The 16,882-nt window shown below is 42.9% G+C and overlaps 1 protein-coding gene across 2 annotated transcripts in view; it reads right to left on the reverse strand.

The window, feature by feature from the left end:
* The window catches only part of KLHL14 (kelch like family member 14), a 95,853-nt gene extending 79,215 nt beyond the window's left edge, over positions 1–16,638 (reverse strand). Inside the window, exons 1-2 of one of the 2 annotated variants that reach the window (XM_037154520.2) lie at positions 16,582–16,638; positions 13,630–14,619 (exon numbers count right to left, since the gene is read on the reverse strand). In XM_037154520.2, the coding sequence (XP_037010415.1) occupies positions 13,630–14,576 (947 nt within the window). In that variant the 5' untranslated portion in view covers positions 14,577–14,619; positions 16,582–16,638. Of the gene's footprint in view, positions 1–13,629; positions 14,620–16,097; positions 16,176–16,581 lie in introns of those variants that run through there. The other variant, XM_037154519.2, reaches the window with a different exon arrangement.
* Between the last annotated feature and the right edge of the window lie 244 nt (positions 16,639–16,882).

A 16,882-nucleotide genomic window follows, 5' to 3' on the forward strand; every position in this document is an offset into this window, starting at 1 on the left:
TTTTTCTCTTCTAGCTTTGTATTACTGGAAGAGCTATTAATATATTGCTAACTTGGATAATTGCTCAACCACCCATATAGCTTTGCCTGTATAAAGTCAGTTGAAAAGCAACATTTCAGTTAGCTTGCCTAACATATTTTCTGACTCCTTGTGTCTTATTCTTGACCCTAGTTATGAACTACATTGTGTCTCCCCTCCAATTCATATGTTGAAACCCTAACCTCCATTACAAGGTAATTAAGTTTAAATGAGGTTATCAGGGTGGGGTCCAAATCCTTTAAGACTAGTGTTCTTGTAAGAAAAGAAAGTGGTCCTGGCCAGGTAGTTTAATTGGCTAGAGCATCATCATCCAGATATGCTGAGGTTGTGGGTTCAATCCTGGATCGAGGAGCATCCAAGGGTCAACCCATGAACCCATAAATAGGTGGAGCAACAAGTCAGTGTTTCTCTCTCTCTCTCTTTTTCTCCCTGTGCGCACAGAGGGAAGGGCATGTGAAGACACAGCAAGAAGGTGGTTATCAACAAGTCAGGAAAAAGGCATCACCAGAAACCAACCCTGCTGGCACTTTGATCTTGGACTTCTGGCCTCCGGAACTGTGACAAAACAAGTTTCTGTTGTTTAAGCCACCCAGCATGTGTTATTCCATTATGGCAACTCAAGAAGTCGAATATAGCCATTCTTAACAAAACTGTCCAGCCAAGAAGAACGTAGGGCATGAGTCTCACACTGCTTGTGGGAATTGAGGACCTTTGAGCCTCACACCCACTTGTGGGAACTGACACTAGAGAAAGAGCCTTCTATGGTCGAGTTCACATTATTGCCTTGATAAAGGGGCTTCCTAATTTTCACTGCACAACAGCTATGCTTTATAGCAGTAGACCAACTAACTACCCTCTGAATGGGGAATTAGGAAATGAGGAGGCAGGCTCCTGCTCTACTTCTGTTTGGTGTGCAGCTACTGGGCACAGGTAGTGAATGTTCATGGGTAGCAATGTTCCAGTGGAGGGAGGGCAATGAGGAGGGAAAGCACAGATACAGCTAAGTGGAGAGAAGTGTTTTGCATAAGTTTTTGTGGCAGACTTTAATTAGTGTCTATAAGGGTATAGATACACATTTCCTTGGGCTTTCAGAAATGTTCAGTGTTTCATATGTTCGGAGACTCTAAAATTTCCTTGCCATAAAAAATGTGAAGTGTTCTCCAGAAACATCTGCAGTGAGGTTCTTTCTAGATCAAAAAGACGATTTTTTTCTGGAACGTGAGCTCTCAGTTTGACTGAGCTGATTGAAGGTTTGAGGGGCTCCTTTCCTGTGCAAGGGGTGCCTTTCCTTGGAGTGGATTTCGACTTAACACTACTTGGGGCTGGTTTAGGCGGCTGCTTCGTAGCTCTGGAGAAATCACCAACCTTGAATTCATCTGAGTGCATTAGAGTGGTTAATATCTCAGTTTTGCTTTGTCTGCTTCCCCCAACCACCCCTAATTTTGAATATCAGAATGAGTAACAGTTGAAGTTTATTAGGCTTCTAGGGGTTCTGAAGAGACTGCCTAGAACGAGCTCCCTCCTTTGTGTCGCCAAAACTTCTGCCAAGGGAAGATGCTTGCTTTCTATACACACACCTACACACACAAGACTAATTTAGAGAGGTTATCTGCTTTCTTGGGATCTGCTGGTAGAACATACACAACACCATAACATTATCAGATACTTTGTTAACACTTTGACCCTTGAATATCCAGATAAAAAAAGTTATGTTAAAATTTGTATCATTTTGCACTCAGATCTATGACGATAGCCTGAAGTCATCTTTGTTATAAGTAGAGAAGTAAACCCTCTAACAGAGAGCAAGAATTTGATTGTTCAAAGAGATCCATGATCGAAATAGAAATTGTTCTGTCCAGAAGCATAAACATTAAACTTAGAAGATGGTTTGCTGAATATTCTTCCAGAGCCACACATTCAAAACAACAGCTAGTGAAGTAACAGTATAACCTACTAAGAGTAGTAAGTAATTTCTTATCAAGAGCTGCACATATTTTTTTGTCTCTAAGGAGACTCGTAAGGAGGCTGTAACAAAGAAAGATGCAACTGGACAAGTTATGATCATGATGAGCTTCTCCATGTCAGAAATTGCCCAGGTGATGTGTAAAGTGGAGGCCTCAGCTGCATCTCAGCTGTGACTGAAACTCCCGGGCTGGGCTGCTTCCCGCTGAACCCCATAAGGGACACTGCATCCTCTTTCAACTGAGGCTGTCTGTTCTTATGTTTGCTTTTTTTTTGACATATTCTTCTTACTTACTGTCTTGGCAGTCAAAGAATTTTATCTCATTTCCCTAAAATAGTTGTTGTATAAGCAACAACTAGTTGTTGTATAGGTTGAATAAAAATTTCCTTATGTGTCTTTAAGAAAACTTAAGCAAATAACTTAGTGGTCATTTTTTCTTTGAGTAGAAGATTTGCTACCCCAAGTCCAGACTACCACTTAAGAAATAAATGCCTAACTGAGAATAAAGCCCAGATAATCACACAAAGAAAACAAATGACAACAAAATCAACCACCAAACACCAACATTTTTAATCATAGACATATATGCCATATAAAAGTACCTGGAGAGTTTTCCAGTATACGTCTACATGCATTGTCATTTTTGTCAAATAGAACCGCCAATTCCTGCAGAAGGTGGCCCTGGCTATGATCTAGGCACCACAAGAAACCCAACTAAAAATGCTCTAAAGACTCTCACAACTCAATAAAAAAAGACCCCCAAAAACAACCAACAGAAAAAAACCAAAGATTTTAAATACACATTTTTCCAAATAACTAACTAAATAACAGTGGCCAATAAACACAAGGAGAGATGCTCAACATCACTAGCCATTAGTGAAATGTAAACCACAAGGAGATAAAACTTCATACCCACTGAAACAGCTATAGTCTAAAAGACTGATAATAAGAGTTGGCAAAGATGTGGAGAAATCAGAACATTTACATACTGCTGGTGAGAATGCACAATGGTGCAGCTGCTTTGGAAAATAATCCTCAAAAGCTTAAACATTTTTTTAGTGTTTAGAACGCATGACACAGTAATTCCATTTCTAGGTATATGCCTATGAGAAATGAAAACATACGTCCACACAAAACTTGTACATGAAAGTTCATAGCAGCATTATTCATGAGAGCAAAAAGTGGAAAAACCCGAATGTCCCACACTGATGAATGAAGAAAAGGTGGTATATCCATACAGTTGAATACTGGTCAGCCATAAAAGGCTACAGCATGGATGAACTTTAAAAACATTAAACTACATGAAAGACATCAGTCGAAATACCACATATTGTATGCTTCCATTTATATGACATTTACAGAATAAGCAAATCTATGGATCTGTGGAGACAGAAAGTAGATTAGGGGTTGCCTAGGGATGTGGGGGGTGGGGTGGGGGAAATGGAGGCTGATTGCTTGCAGGTATAGGGCTTTTCAGGAGGTGATAAGAATGCTCTAAAATTAACTGTGGTCATGGCTATATAACTCTGTGAATATACTAAAACCATTAGATTATACACTTTAAATGAGTGAATTGAATGGGATGCAAAATATATCTCAATAAAGTGTTTACTCTGAATCCACTGAGGTTTTTTTAACTTTCCCAATTGCTGACAGGGGTAAACCAGGAGGGTGGAACAGACTGCAGCACTGGTCACGGGTGGGCCAAATGGCCCGCCATCTAATATGCCTATTAGATCAGCACTTGGGACTCAAGCTGTGGGGATCCAGCTCTGGAATGAACATGTTGTATGTATGGACTGAGAGTCTTCACAAGCGAATAGAAAGGCAATTATATATAAACAGAAGCATTGCTCTAAAAATAAAAACTACTAATCAAGTATTCACATCCAGGCACTATAATGTGTTATATACAAATCCTTCCAATAATCAGAATTGTCTTAATGAGGTGGGTATTATTATGTGCATTTTATAGGTAAGCAGTCTGAAAACTGAAAATAAGCTAAATAAATTACCAAAGGAAAGCCAGCTTGTAAGTGTCCAAGATGGGGTTTGACCTGCATCTGACTGTTAGGTCTTAATTTCTATGCAATAGAATTGTTTAAGATACCTTTTTATTTGTACCTCCTATTATGTCATATTTTCTCTCTCATTCATATATCTATATTTGTATCTGTATATATATTTATATCTGTATCTACTAGCTTTATTTTGTAGTGCCTGCCTGCAGATGTCATTTTGGAGTGAACACTTGTGAAAACCTTAAAACAGGGAGATTACAGGAATTGCCACTGACAGTAGTGGTACAGTTGTCATAGTAACCAATCCACCAAATTGGTCTGTGCTACGAGGCACACACTTCTGCCTCTCTAATACACCAATATTGGCTGGATCCCTCGTAGTATCGATGAGCCCTTGTTAATGTGTGTGAGGTAGAAAGTGCTGAGGTCCTGGTGTGTATCTTTAAAACACTGGAATTTTTTTCTTTAAAGTTTCCCTTTCTGGCTCACACAGATCATGCATTCTCTCTCCCAAGCTCTTCCATTTGCCTGTGGTGTCAGATGTGGTTGGTTTTGAAGGGTGCTAAAAATCAGGACCAGACAGTGGTCTGCTGCTTTGTTCTAAGCAGGATTTATAAATATGACTATTTTCATTTTTGGCAAAAAAAATTGACCTTCCCAACCCAATAATTCCTCACTCAGTGCCAGACTGTGAAATCGGTGACTGTTCCACATCCATCCTCACACACAAAATAGACCTTTATCTATAAAAACACATCTCAGAAGTCACTGCACAGAACATTTAAAGGTGGAACCCAACGGTATGCATGTTGGCTGTGGATACACACACATCCATCTCTCCACATTTTCCAACAATGCCTCTACATTTTAAAGGACTCTTTCCTTTTTAATATCAGTGCTTTCTTTCTCCTCTTCTCCATTTCACTGGCCTTGTCTGTCTTCAGAGGCACCTAAAGGCACATAAGGCGGGGAAGTGAAACCGACTGTGATTCTTCAGTTCACTTCACTGCAGCCTCCAGTGCGCCAGTCTCCATACGGTGGCCCAGCTGAGCTGCGGAAGTTCGGAGTCCCTGGGCAGGGGCCATTTACCAGCCCGCTGGCAGGCGCGCTGGGAGCAGGGACCCAGGCACGTGTCTGTGGGAGGCTCTGGGAGCAGCAGCAAAGGAAACCCCTAAGTTTGAGTCAATGAGATTAAAAAGAAGAGGGACTCTCTTCCATGAAAGGATGGATTGAAAGACCTGAACAGCTGAAAAGGCCGTCGCCTTCTTTTTAAAGAATTATATATAAATTTTAGATAACAGGGAGAAATTCTGATTTCCCCACTTCTTTCTGATGCCCTTGTGGTCACCTTTGGGATCTTTTCAACCCCATTCTCCTGGTTTTATGAATTTTGTGCTATCAGTGGAATCCCAGCTATGTTCACAATTTTTCTTCATCGCAAAATGTGAATTCGGGTCCATTTTGCTTAACATATCTTTTTAAATCAGTAACAGATTAATTTTAAAGAGCATCTTCTGTTTACTTAGATTTTTCTTTGTCTCAGCTGATTGTTAGCAAAATGCTAGTGACTAGAACTATAACCCATTTCACTGATGTAGGACTCAGCCAACATGGAGGTAGAACATACATTCATGGTTTATGATTTTGAAGGTAAAAAACATGCTGAGTTTTGCACTATGGAATTCATGCATGGAAGGGGGAATCCTTAGCAGAGCCTACAAATTACTCCATGATTTAGACAATACTTCCTGCTCAATCTCTAACCACATGTACCGCCTTTCAGCTCCCGGAATGCACCAAACTCTTTTCTGCCCAGACGCTCCTGTATCTTCTGGTCTCTGGGCTTGTGCTTTCCCCAGCTGCATATGCTGTCTTCCCCCTAGACCCATTACCTGGATATCTCATCTTTCAAGGCTCATCTTAACTTCTTCTGGAGAGGAGAAAGTCTTTGGCCGCACTGACCAGGTTGCAGCACCCACAGCAGCACTTACTGTCTCCTAGCACATCACTTGTTTCTAATCCGTAGCATGTGCTACCACTCTGGTTAACTTATGTAATTACCTCCTCTTTTTCCCTACACTGTACATTACATGAAGTCAGGAACATGTCTGTCTTATTCAACTCTGCATCTCAGAACCTAGCACAGGGCTTGGAGCATTACACATGCTCAGTACAAATTTAGGGGCCAGTCAATAGCAGAACTTCTTCTTAGTGACAAATAGCAATGCATCATCTCCAGCTCCCACTGCAAGGCATGACACGGTCATGGGTACAGGTTTAGAAAAGATGCCCAAGGTGGCGAAGGTCCCCTTTTACTCAGTTCTGCTATCGGTTCCAATTACTCTGGGAATTAAGATGATTTTACAAAGAACGTAGTAATATTTTCATTTCCTCTTGTTGGCATAACAGGTTGTCCCCTTTGAACCCTGACACTTCTGAAAAGACTGCATTCAGTGCATTCAGCCCAAGAACAAAGAGCTTCCTATTAAATGTCTTGATTAACTCATATTACAAATACATAATTATTGAACTGAATCACATTATAGGAATGAAGTTACCATGATTGACCTTTTTTTGGGAAACACTTTATTCTTTCAAGGACTGTGTTTTTCTTTTAATGGAATTCTATGTTTACCTCTAAATGATAAAAGCTGGGTATTTTGTGATATAAATGCTTCTACATTTGTAGTTATTTGTCCAACAAATATTGAACACCTAATCTCCAAGTAGAATTTCTTTGCCTGTCCTTCTTTAAGTCCTATTTCTTTTTCTTTTTCAGATTGCTTCTCTCTTAATAATTTCTTTGAATTCCCATATTTTATTGCCTTTTCCTTACTGCCTGTTTTTCTTCTCTTTTCATTTTCTTGTGATTTATTTTCTTTCTTCACATCATAAATAGTTGCTATTTTCATTCCTTTATTATTGCAGACTTAACTCTAGTATCTTACTGCCTCTAATGATGCAAATAGTTCTAACCCTATTTTCACTAATATTAATTCTGATGCTTCCAGTAAAATGGACATAGTCACTGTGTCATCTGTGTTACAACTGAGAGTCCTTCCCCTGGTGAGCTCACTCTCCTGCCCCCATCATGACAGCGTTTATTTGTTTGTCTTAAAGCAGTCATCAGCAACTCAGCATCATGAACGCTTTTGGAAGTGAATGGAAAGGACGTGACAATAGATATATTTTCTGAAATTCTAAATGAATAACAGAAGGTATAAACATTTATGGCACAATCATTGTTAAAATGGCTTTCTTGAAACAAAACAGATACGGAATAAATTTCCAATTAGAATAATTTTGTTTTATGTTATTCAAATATACAGGCATTTTGGTAATTCTGGATGCTACCTGTTGCGTTCATTACCTGTAAGTGTCACACACACACAAACAGCTTTCTATGGCCCTCACAGAAACGAAGCTGATATCATCCTAGTCCCGCAGTGTGCAGAAATCTAGGGGTGGGGGCAAGAACCTTTTGGTTTATGTCAAAATTTCAAGGCTTTGTTTTGCTTTGTTTTATTTTCACAATCATTTTTTCCATGGTTAAACTGAAAGTTCTTATTTTTATTGATTTATTTAAAACATATTGGCCCATTCTATTTTTCAGTAAGTCCCTATCATAGGGACAAAACTCAGCAAACTCGTTATTTAACCCCTTAATCGCAGAACTAATAACTAATTGTGGCAGACCGGTGTGAAAGAATTTCAGCTCACCTCTCACACTGAGCTGAGCCAGATCCTAGAGAGTTGACCTCAGTTGTACTCAAGACAAATTCCAATTCGTATTGAACTCATATTTTTGGGTCAAGATCAGACAGGGAGTTAAGTGCTTTCGATGGAAATATTCGGAGCAGTCACTGTCTAGTGGGGGAGTAAACACACAGGAGCCAAACCCACAACAGCTCGAGTGCCCCTCCAGAGTTACCCCCTTAGGACAGAGCAGAGAGCCCCTACAGACACATTGCACTTAGCCCAGCTGATTCACTCAGAGGGCAGCAGTGCTGACAACATGTGCCCTTTGATCAAAGCAGCTGGAAATACAGGTTGGCATTTAGAAAAATAATTGTTCACATGTTCATTTATATGCCTAGATTAGTTGGCTGAATACATGCATGTCAATCAAAGAGAGCAGTGTGTAAAATGTACATGGCTACTCTAATTTCCAATTAGAAATTATTAAACTACCATGGAAATAATATTTAACCCTCTTCTGAATAATGACCAATCTATTATACTTGGTTCTATATCCAAGCATCTATATGCTTGTAAAAATGAGTAACTCATTCACTGTTTTTAATTAATTACTATTTACTTCCCTGGAATTACTATTTAAATTTTTAAGTCTTATTATGAGAAGTTGCAATTTTAACTTGGCAGGGTAGAATTATTTCGTCTTGAATTCTCTCCAAGTGTATGGAAAACGATCACTGGGACTCTTTCCACTAGAAAAAATACAAAATTCTGTGTCCATTTTGTTTAGTGATGGCTCCTAAGTGCCAAGAACAGGGTAAGCAAACTTCGAAAAAAATGGAAAAAAATCCAGCCTGCCTCCTGTTTTTGTGCAGCCCGCAACGGAGGGGATGGTTTTCACATTCCTCAGTGGTTGGAAAAAATCAAAAGGAGAATAATATTTCATGACATGTGAAACGTACATGAAATTTTGCGTACACAAATGACACTGTATCGTCACCCGCCATGCCCATTCATTAATGCATTTCCATGGTGGCTTTTGTGCTACAAGGGAAGAGTGGTGACAACAGAGATCACGTGACAACCTGCCTTTCTCCCCCCCCCCCCGCAAGCCAAAGATAATTACTATTTGGCCTTTTACAGGAAAAAAATGTCAGCCCCAGGCTTAGAACAGTATCTCTCCTGAACTTCTTTTAAAGCCAGATAAATGAATATTTAACCCTCATAAGTTTCTTTTTAAAAGGAAAGTCTTCAGTCTATACATAACTCTAAGAACGATCACCAGATTGTATCCTAGCATAGAGATAACCATAGTAAGAAGCCGAACGCCATGGATGAGAACAGAGACTGAGGAGCCACACTCCCTGGACTCAGACTTTGGCTCTACTACTTGGCAGCTGTGCAATTATTGACGAAATGCTGAACTTCTCTGTGCACCAGTCTTCCTGTCTACAGAATGAAGTTATGATGGTACCCATCACTTAGAACTATTATGAGCATTAAATGAGTTAATATGTAAAATACTTAGAACATCATCTGGTATGAAGTATAGCTGTTCTAAATAAAGTAACATTCTTTACTACATTTTTATGTCAGAAAAATTGAGATATTTAGAAATTAGCTAAGATAATAAGTAAACCTCCACATGTTCCTAAATATGGGAAAATATAAGCAAAATTAAAATGTGAACATGTCCACTTCTGTCAATATGTCCTCTTCGCCAACACAATGTATTAATATCTACTCTAATTGCCTTTTGATTATAGGATATAACTATCTGTCTCCCACACCTGTGGTATAGGAGATAATTTTGTAATCAATGGTCCTGTTTCATGCAGTAAACAAATTGTATTCTGAATGGTTGAGTAAGTTCTGAAAGAAAATCTAACTACCTAACAACTTCTAATGTGAGGGTATCAAATTGGTATAAAGCAAAGTAACAATTTAGAGAATGCCTAGATACAAGATTAGTTTGTTTTGCTAAGGTTGTTATTCAGTTCTTAGAAAGAGAGCCAATAGAGAATATCGTATTACATTTAGAGCAACACTTTCTAAACACCCAAGACAGAAATAAAACTGTGTGTTAGAAAATCTAATGGCTTTTTAATAATTGCAGGTCCTTTTAGCAAATAGATTATTAGTACTCCTGATGTTTAAATAGATTTTTACATTAATTTATGTGAAATCCTTAAATAGGCTATGTTTTGTAGGAAGCAAAATCTTTATAAGGTAGTCTTATGTTTTCTACAAAATATAATATCTTAAAAACTATATTCTAATACAGAACTCTACATGGGACTGTAACAGCTGGTTGTTAAATGTTTTAAAAATGTAATCATTCTCATGAATGCATTTCTACTACAGGTGTTTTCCTGGAGGAGGTTCAATGGATCTTTGTCATGTACAATAGTAATGTAGATTGAGAAGGACATTGGTGAAGTGTCACATGGGGGCTTTTTAATTTTATAATCTTAACTCCTTTGGCTTTCAATAAGCATTTGTTCAACTGGTACATTGTGTGAGATGCAATGGAAATGTAAAAGAAAATTTAATTAGTCCAGGCCAGTTTGATTTTTTGGGACAATTACTAAATTAGGCATTAAAATTAGAAAAACATAAATCAAAAAGAAACTTTGGGTTATTTAAGATACACTTAGATATTAAGTCTTCTGATGTTTACTTCTTAGTGATCTAAATATTGTGTGTCCTATCCCTTTATTAAATTCAATTTTCATGCTTTAGAAATTCTTAATAATCACTTTCCAAAACTTTTTCAAGAACTTATTTCTTAAGTTTTGTATTTCTTGCAATAGAACAGAACCATAATAACAAAGAAACAATACTTGAAAATATTTTACTTTTTGTCTACTCAAGTCTTATTGTTTTAAATTAGTTATGTAAATATTTGAATATATGAAAATAAGTCTTTTATTTTTAATTTATTATCCTTAATGCTTGTCTGCTACAATAAAATATGAATCAGAGCATAAATGACATAGAAAAAAATGAAGCCACTAGAGCAAAAATTGAAAATTAATTTGAGTATTTATAGTCTTTATAATTGTGTTGCTTTTTCTTTCTAGTTTTAATAAAAATTGAAAATTATTTAATAATTTTTATAAATATGGTTAAATTTTGTTATATCAATAGGCCTATTTCCTATACATAACATATTCTTAACAAGTCAATTTTCTTTGAAGTTATTTTATTTGTTTATATGTTGTTCTTATTTCAACTGACTGATCAATTTTAGTTTTCCAACCCCTCTTCTGAATTTGAGGAACTTTTTGGTATTTTGACCAGAAAGAACTACAAGTGGACAAAAAGTAATAAATATAATGAATGCCCTTCCATTCAACTATCTTCAATAAAAGTGATGCAATTGCAAAAACAATCGTTTAACACATTTATCTCTCTGTTGAATCACATGTGAGTCTGGAAGAGCATTTCTGCACTGCACTGATACCATAATAATAGTCTGATATAAAGATATTGATTGCTACATTAAAGTTAAGAACTTGATGATCATTCTTGCATTCTTTCTGTGAATTAACATTAGAATAATGTCATTAGTACCTACAAATTAAATTACTATGGTTATCAATACTGTAACAAAACCTAAATTATGTTAATTTGAGATCAACAATAGGTCCACATGAACTATTTTCTGTATCTTCTGCTTTTAAAGGAAAACACAGTTTCTGCCTACACAGAAGCATCAGATTCTTGCAGCATCCATGACACTTGTATGCATTCAGTGGTTAGACACCAATACATGTCCTTTAAATGACACCGCCCAGTGACCCTGGAAGGTGTCGTCGCAGGGCCGGGAAGCCTGGCATCTCCGCCTTCCACCAGCACAGAGCCAGCAGGCCCCAGCTGGTGTGCTGAATCCAGACTAAGGTGGAAGTAGATTTTACATTTTGAAAGTCAACTCTTCTAACCTTGAACCCTAAGACATACTTATTTCATACAAGTACACAGAGGGCTTCAGAAATTATTTATTGGACCAAATGTATAATGCTCATTTCCAAACATTACTCTTAAAACAAGTTAAATTTTAATTTTATCATCCTTCTGGGGTTTTGAATTTATACTAGATAATACATATTTTAAAAAATAGGAATAAATGTATGTCCAGGACTACAGCTATGTTGTCTGAATCCTTAGTATGTATTTTCTGTGCTAACTTAAGTGTACTTGTAGGTCATTTAGAAGTTATAAAGGCTAAATAACAGAATATTAATCATCACTGTCCATTGTGTGGTGACATTTGCCCATCACACTAAGCTGACAATTGTGATGGTAAGCTTTTGATGGTAAGCTCTAGACAGATGAAAAACCCTTATAAAATAGATACACATTCCACATTCTTGTTCCCACTTGGACTCTGTGTTCACTATTCAAGCCCACAGTGATTTGGATTTTTGCTTGTGCTATTGTATTATCTTGCCATCATCTTTCGACACCACAATTTATTAACTCAGCTCTCACAAATATTAGCAAAAATCAACTTACAAGGTCCCTAAGTTCAAGGTTTCCCATGCCTCCTGTGGGCCTCACCTGAACACTAGTGGGGCCTAAGCAGCTATAGAGAATATCTTCCATTTCTTGAAAGTTCAGTCTTCTGGGACTGGCAGAAACGCCAACCACAATGGGAAAAATAAACATTTAGTTCCACAAGACTGCACATGGTGGACCCAATCCTTCTGACATCCTTCTAAATGGGAAAATGCTATCATGGAATTTTAAACCATGTAACTTCTCACGAAACACTCCAGTGGATTAGCCTGGGGTAGCCTGCCTGGCCTCTGCAGTCATAATGTCTTGTCACAAGAAACTGAAAAGATACTGCTTCTTTTTTCTAAAAAGAGAAAGCAACCCTGTTCTTGGGCTCCTCAAAAAGGGTTTTAAAATTGGAGCCAGTAAAACATGATGGTTAAATCCTACCGTCTTTTTTTTTTTTTTTAGAAAATCTCAGCAGCATTTTTAAAAGCATCCTTTCTCTCTCCCCTTTGACCTGTAATCCTGTTTGCAATACACACAAGGGACAGATTCCACATAACGACAACAGCCACAACATCTCCCCAACTTCTTTCTGACTTCTGAGCAGGTGCACAGAACTAAGAAGCTAGGTGACACCCCTCCTCCTAATCTTCAACTTGCTCCCCTTTGAGATGGGAGCCGGCAGGCGGGATGCACTCTGATACCCTGAAATCTCTGGCTTTGCTCTACTTTGAAAGTGAAAAGGAAAGCCTTCCCATAAGATAGAAAAGTTTGCTGGGGTATGTGATGCCACAATTTCCAGTAGAGACCCTAATAGACAAAGCATTTTGGAGCTCTACCTCCAAAGGGGCCTGACCCCATGCACTAAACCACCCCCTCCACCCCAAGAAAACAACTAGAACTCCTGACAGAGAAAATGTAAGCCTTTTTCTCCCAGCACACCAGGCACTTCTGCTGGCCCAAGGCACCCAAGGCAGGAAAAGAGGTGAAGGGGTGGGAGACTTCTCAAGGCAGAGTCCACTGCCTTAAGCAAAGCTCATTTTGATTTGGAGGGAGGACGGGACACACAGGGTTCCAAAGCTGCACTTCTAACTGCCCTGGCCTCTGGCCCCACTTGTCTGTCAATTTCCGTCCACAAGTCCCACATTTCCGGCTCTGAGGATATTGAGAATGTGGGCTTTCTAGTGCTTAAGGATGCTATTATAGACCAGTTCTCTGTTGACCTTTCAGGGACTAAGACACCAACTTTCCCCCACACAGCCTGAATTGTTTGTTTATGTTTGTTTTCAGCCTGCCTGAGCCTCCAGCCCAGCCTACCCACCTCCCTCCTCTTTCCTACCCCTTCCCCTCCCTCCGGCCTCTCTCTCCACCTCCACCCCAGCTCTCCTCTTTGTGGTCTCCTACCTGCTGGCCAGGCTCTGCCTGCAGTGCTGTCTGAAGGGCATCAGGTGGTAGTTCATGGCGTCCAGCAGCAGCTTCTGGCAGACAGGGTCCGTGCGCATGAAATCTACTGACTGGACCCTTTCCACCAGCTCCGGGGCAGGGATGAGCGCGAAGCGGAGGCGCTTCATGAGGTCGGGCGCGTACTGCATGCGGGTCTCGCGGTCGTGCTCCAGCCACAGCACGGACATCTGGAAGAGCGCCAGCTCCGACTCCACGGGGGGCGGCAGCGAGTCCAGCAGGGCGCGCATCTCCTCGAAGTTGAGCAGCAGCACATCTTCCACCAGGTACTTGTTGGCCAGCTTCTTGGTCTCCTCCAGGCCGTGCAGAGCTGCGATCTTGCACACCTGCTTGTAGTTCTGCACCGAGATCTGGTCGTTGAGGAACTGCACGCAGAGCTTGGTGACCTGGGGGATGTGCAAGATCTTGCTGACCGACAGCACCTCCTCCACCGTGTCCAGGGAGAGGGTCACGTTGGCCGTGTAGAGGTACTCGAGCACCAGGCGCAGCCCAATGGACGAGCAGCCCTGCAGCACTAGGTTGTTGATGGCCCGGGGGCTGGTCAGCAGCTTGTCGTCGGGGGAGGAGGCAGGAGTCCCGGGCTCCTCCTGTGGCGGCGGCTGCTGCTGCTGTGACGGCTGCTGCTGCGGCTGCGGCTGCTGGTCCTTGGGGGCCCCCAGGCCGTCCTGGCCGCCGACCCCTCCCCCGAGAGGGGGGTGGCTGGAGAAGAGAGATCGGAAGTACTGCGAGCAGGAGGCCAGCACGGCCTTGTGGCAGTGGAACTGCTGGCCCTGGGCCGTCAGGGTCACGTCGCAAAACAGCTGCTTCCTCCAAAGCAGGTTGAGGCCGTGCAGCAGGTTGTCGCTGTGGCTGGGGTCGAAGGTGGATGTCCTGTCCCCGGATCTGGACATGGCGAGCTGACTCGGCGCACCTGGCTTTAAACCCTCCTCCAGCCTGGCAGACAGGGGTGGGGGATGGGAGAGAGAGGAGAAGGGTAGTGGAGGGGGTGGGGTGTGGCCGGGGTGGGGAAGGGTGTGGAGGGGAGGGGAGGGCGAAGAACAACAATCAGTGCTCTCTGCTTGGCTCCGGCCCAGCGCGCCTCCAGACCGCGACCCTGGGGGGAAGGTCTGAAGGCGCCGGATCCGTGAGCGCCACCAGGAGGGCCCCGCCTGGGGTCCGGGCGCCCGCTCTGCTCTCTGCTACTCCTGTCGCCACCGCCCACACACTTCGTCCCTCACTTTCCTAAAACCGCCCCAGCTCGGCTCTTGGCAGCGACAGCAGTGGTCGCAGCGACGGCAAAGTGGCGGCTGAGGCCGAGACGCCTCGTGGGCTTGTGTCCATGCCGGGCCGGATGAAGGGAGAGGCCGGGGAGTGGGGAGCCGGGGGTGCCCCGAGAGTGCCGAGGCGACAGATGGAGGCGGTTCCAGGTCAACTTGCGCCCGCAGCTTTGCTTTTCGCAGTTGGTACAGCTTTGGGGGGTAGCAACGGGGCCCCGACAAGCGTGCGGGTGGGCGATTCTTAGCCCTCCAAAAGCCCTTTCGATTATCCGTGCTACCCGGAGAAACTCCTGGGTTAATAGTCTGAGGGAGCAGATAAAGCCCTTTCTTCTCCCGAGGAAGTGCAGTGGAGCGCGGTGAGGACCAGCTCAGTGGACTCGGCAGAGGCGGGAGCTGTCCTTATCAATTCTAGCTCATTTCCCTCACCCCGGCCCTGCCTGCTTCTCTGCTTTGCAAACTGTTGGTCTCCTCGTTACCACCCAGTTTTACTAATTTTCCAGAGACACCTTTAAACCTGACAGGGGGATCCCTCCAGCCCCCTACCCCCAGCCCCTCTCCCCCGCCCTCCGCATTTCAAGGCGCAGAAGTTCCAACGAGTGTCTCCCCTTCCCTCGCAGGGCGGCACTGAGGGAGACGAGGAGCTGGAAGTGGGGCGACTGGGGCGCGTGCAGAGCGATAGGCAGGAGGGATTCGGGCAGACGGGCCCTCCCTCCCGGGCACCTGGCGCAGTGGCTTTAACTCCAATAACTGTGAGAAGTTCAAAGTTAACACGCAGGTGTTGAGGGCGGGGGGCTGTCTAATGGTGGGGCGGGGGACGCAGTTCCTTGAGGGGACTCTGCATCCCACCAGCACCGTCGCCGCAACCGCAGTTTCCCTCCGAGCCCCTCGGTACAGCCCCCAGCGTCCCCCCTCCACTCGGGCACCCCCACTTCCCCGGCCCTGGAACTACTTCTGTAAAAAGTCTGAGCCGCCCACATTTAGGCAAAGGAGGGCAGGATGGGGGAGGCTAGGCGAAATCGATATGCCGGGTCCTTAACCTGTAATTGCACCTTCTAGGGCTGAGCAGAAAGGGACCCTCTGCCCACATCCCGCCCGCGCGCCCGCCCGCCGGGGACAGCCGCCGCCGTCGCCCGGCTCCGAGGAACCCCGCCGGACCTGCCCCTTCCACTGCGGCTCACTCTGCCCTGCCTGGCGCCGGTCCTGGATCGCCGGCTTCCTATTCATACCGGACTGGGCTCCTCTCCACTCACTTTACCATCCCGTTCCAGGTGGACCCTAACCTCTCTCGAGCTCCCTCCCCCGGCAGCAACCCCCCCACACTCGCCCCCAAAGCGCTGGCTTTTCTGAAACATCTCCCAGAGTCTCTCTGTTTAAGTGGACCAGGTCATACCTCTCTCACTCTCTCCGCTTCGTTGTCTCTTCCCCCCTACCCCACCCCCATCTTTTCCTGTTACCCTTCCTTCTTGTTCTCCTTTGCCTTTCCCCCTCATCTGCTTATTTCTTGCCATAGTTTTAATCTTTATGAGCGTTTGCACACAACTGCCCCCCTCCCCAGGACTCCCTCCCCCACCCCTTCCCCCCACCAACAACCCCAAAGACAACAAATACACGCAAGGCAGACACAAGGCCAGAAACTTACCTGCTTTCAACCAGCTGCAAAGTCAAGGCTCACTTAAGCTCCCCCCCAAAAATCAATTGTCCTTCCTTTTTAAAGGTTTGTGCTCTCCTTGGGAGGGGGAAAACACCTTCTGGTTCCCAACTCCTGGCAGTCACTCTTTACAATTTATTTTGTCGTACATCATTTGATCACCATGAATTAGCAACAGCAAGAAAATGTAGGAGAGGGAGAAAAAGAGAGAAAGAGAGAGGGAGAGAGAGGGAGAGAGAGAGGGAGCAGAGCTTTCTGCAAGAGAAGAAGAAGAAAAAATGTACGTGTGACA

This window comes from Artibeus jamaicensis, unplaced genomic scaffold, assembly GCF_021234435.1.
Source record: "Artibeus jamaicensis isolate MK-2021 breed Jamaican fruit bat unplaced genomic scaffold, CSHL_Jam_final contig_354, whole genome shotgun sequence".
Taxonomy (NCBI): Eukaryota; Metazoa; Chordata; class Mammalia; order Chiroptera; family Phyllostomidae; genus Artibeus; species Artibeus jamaicensis.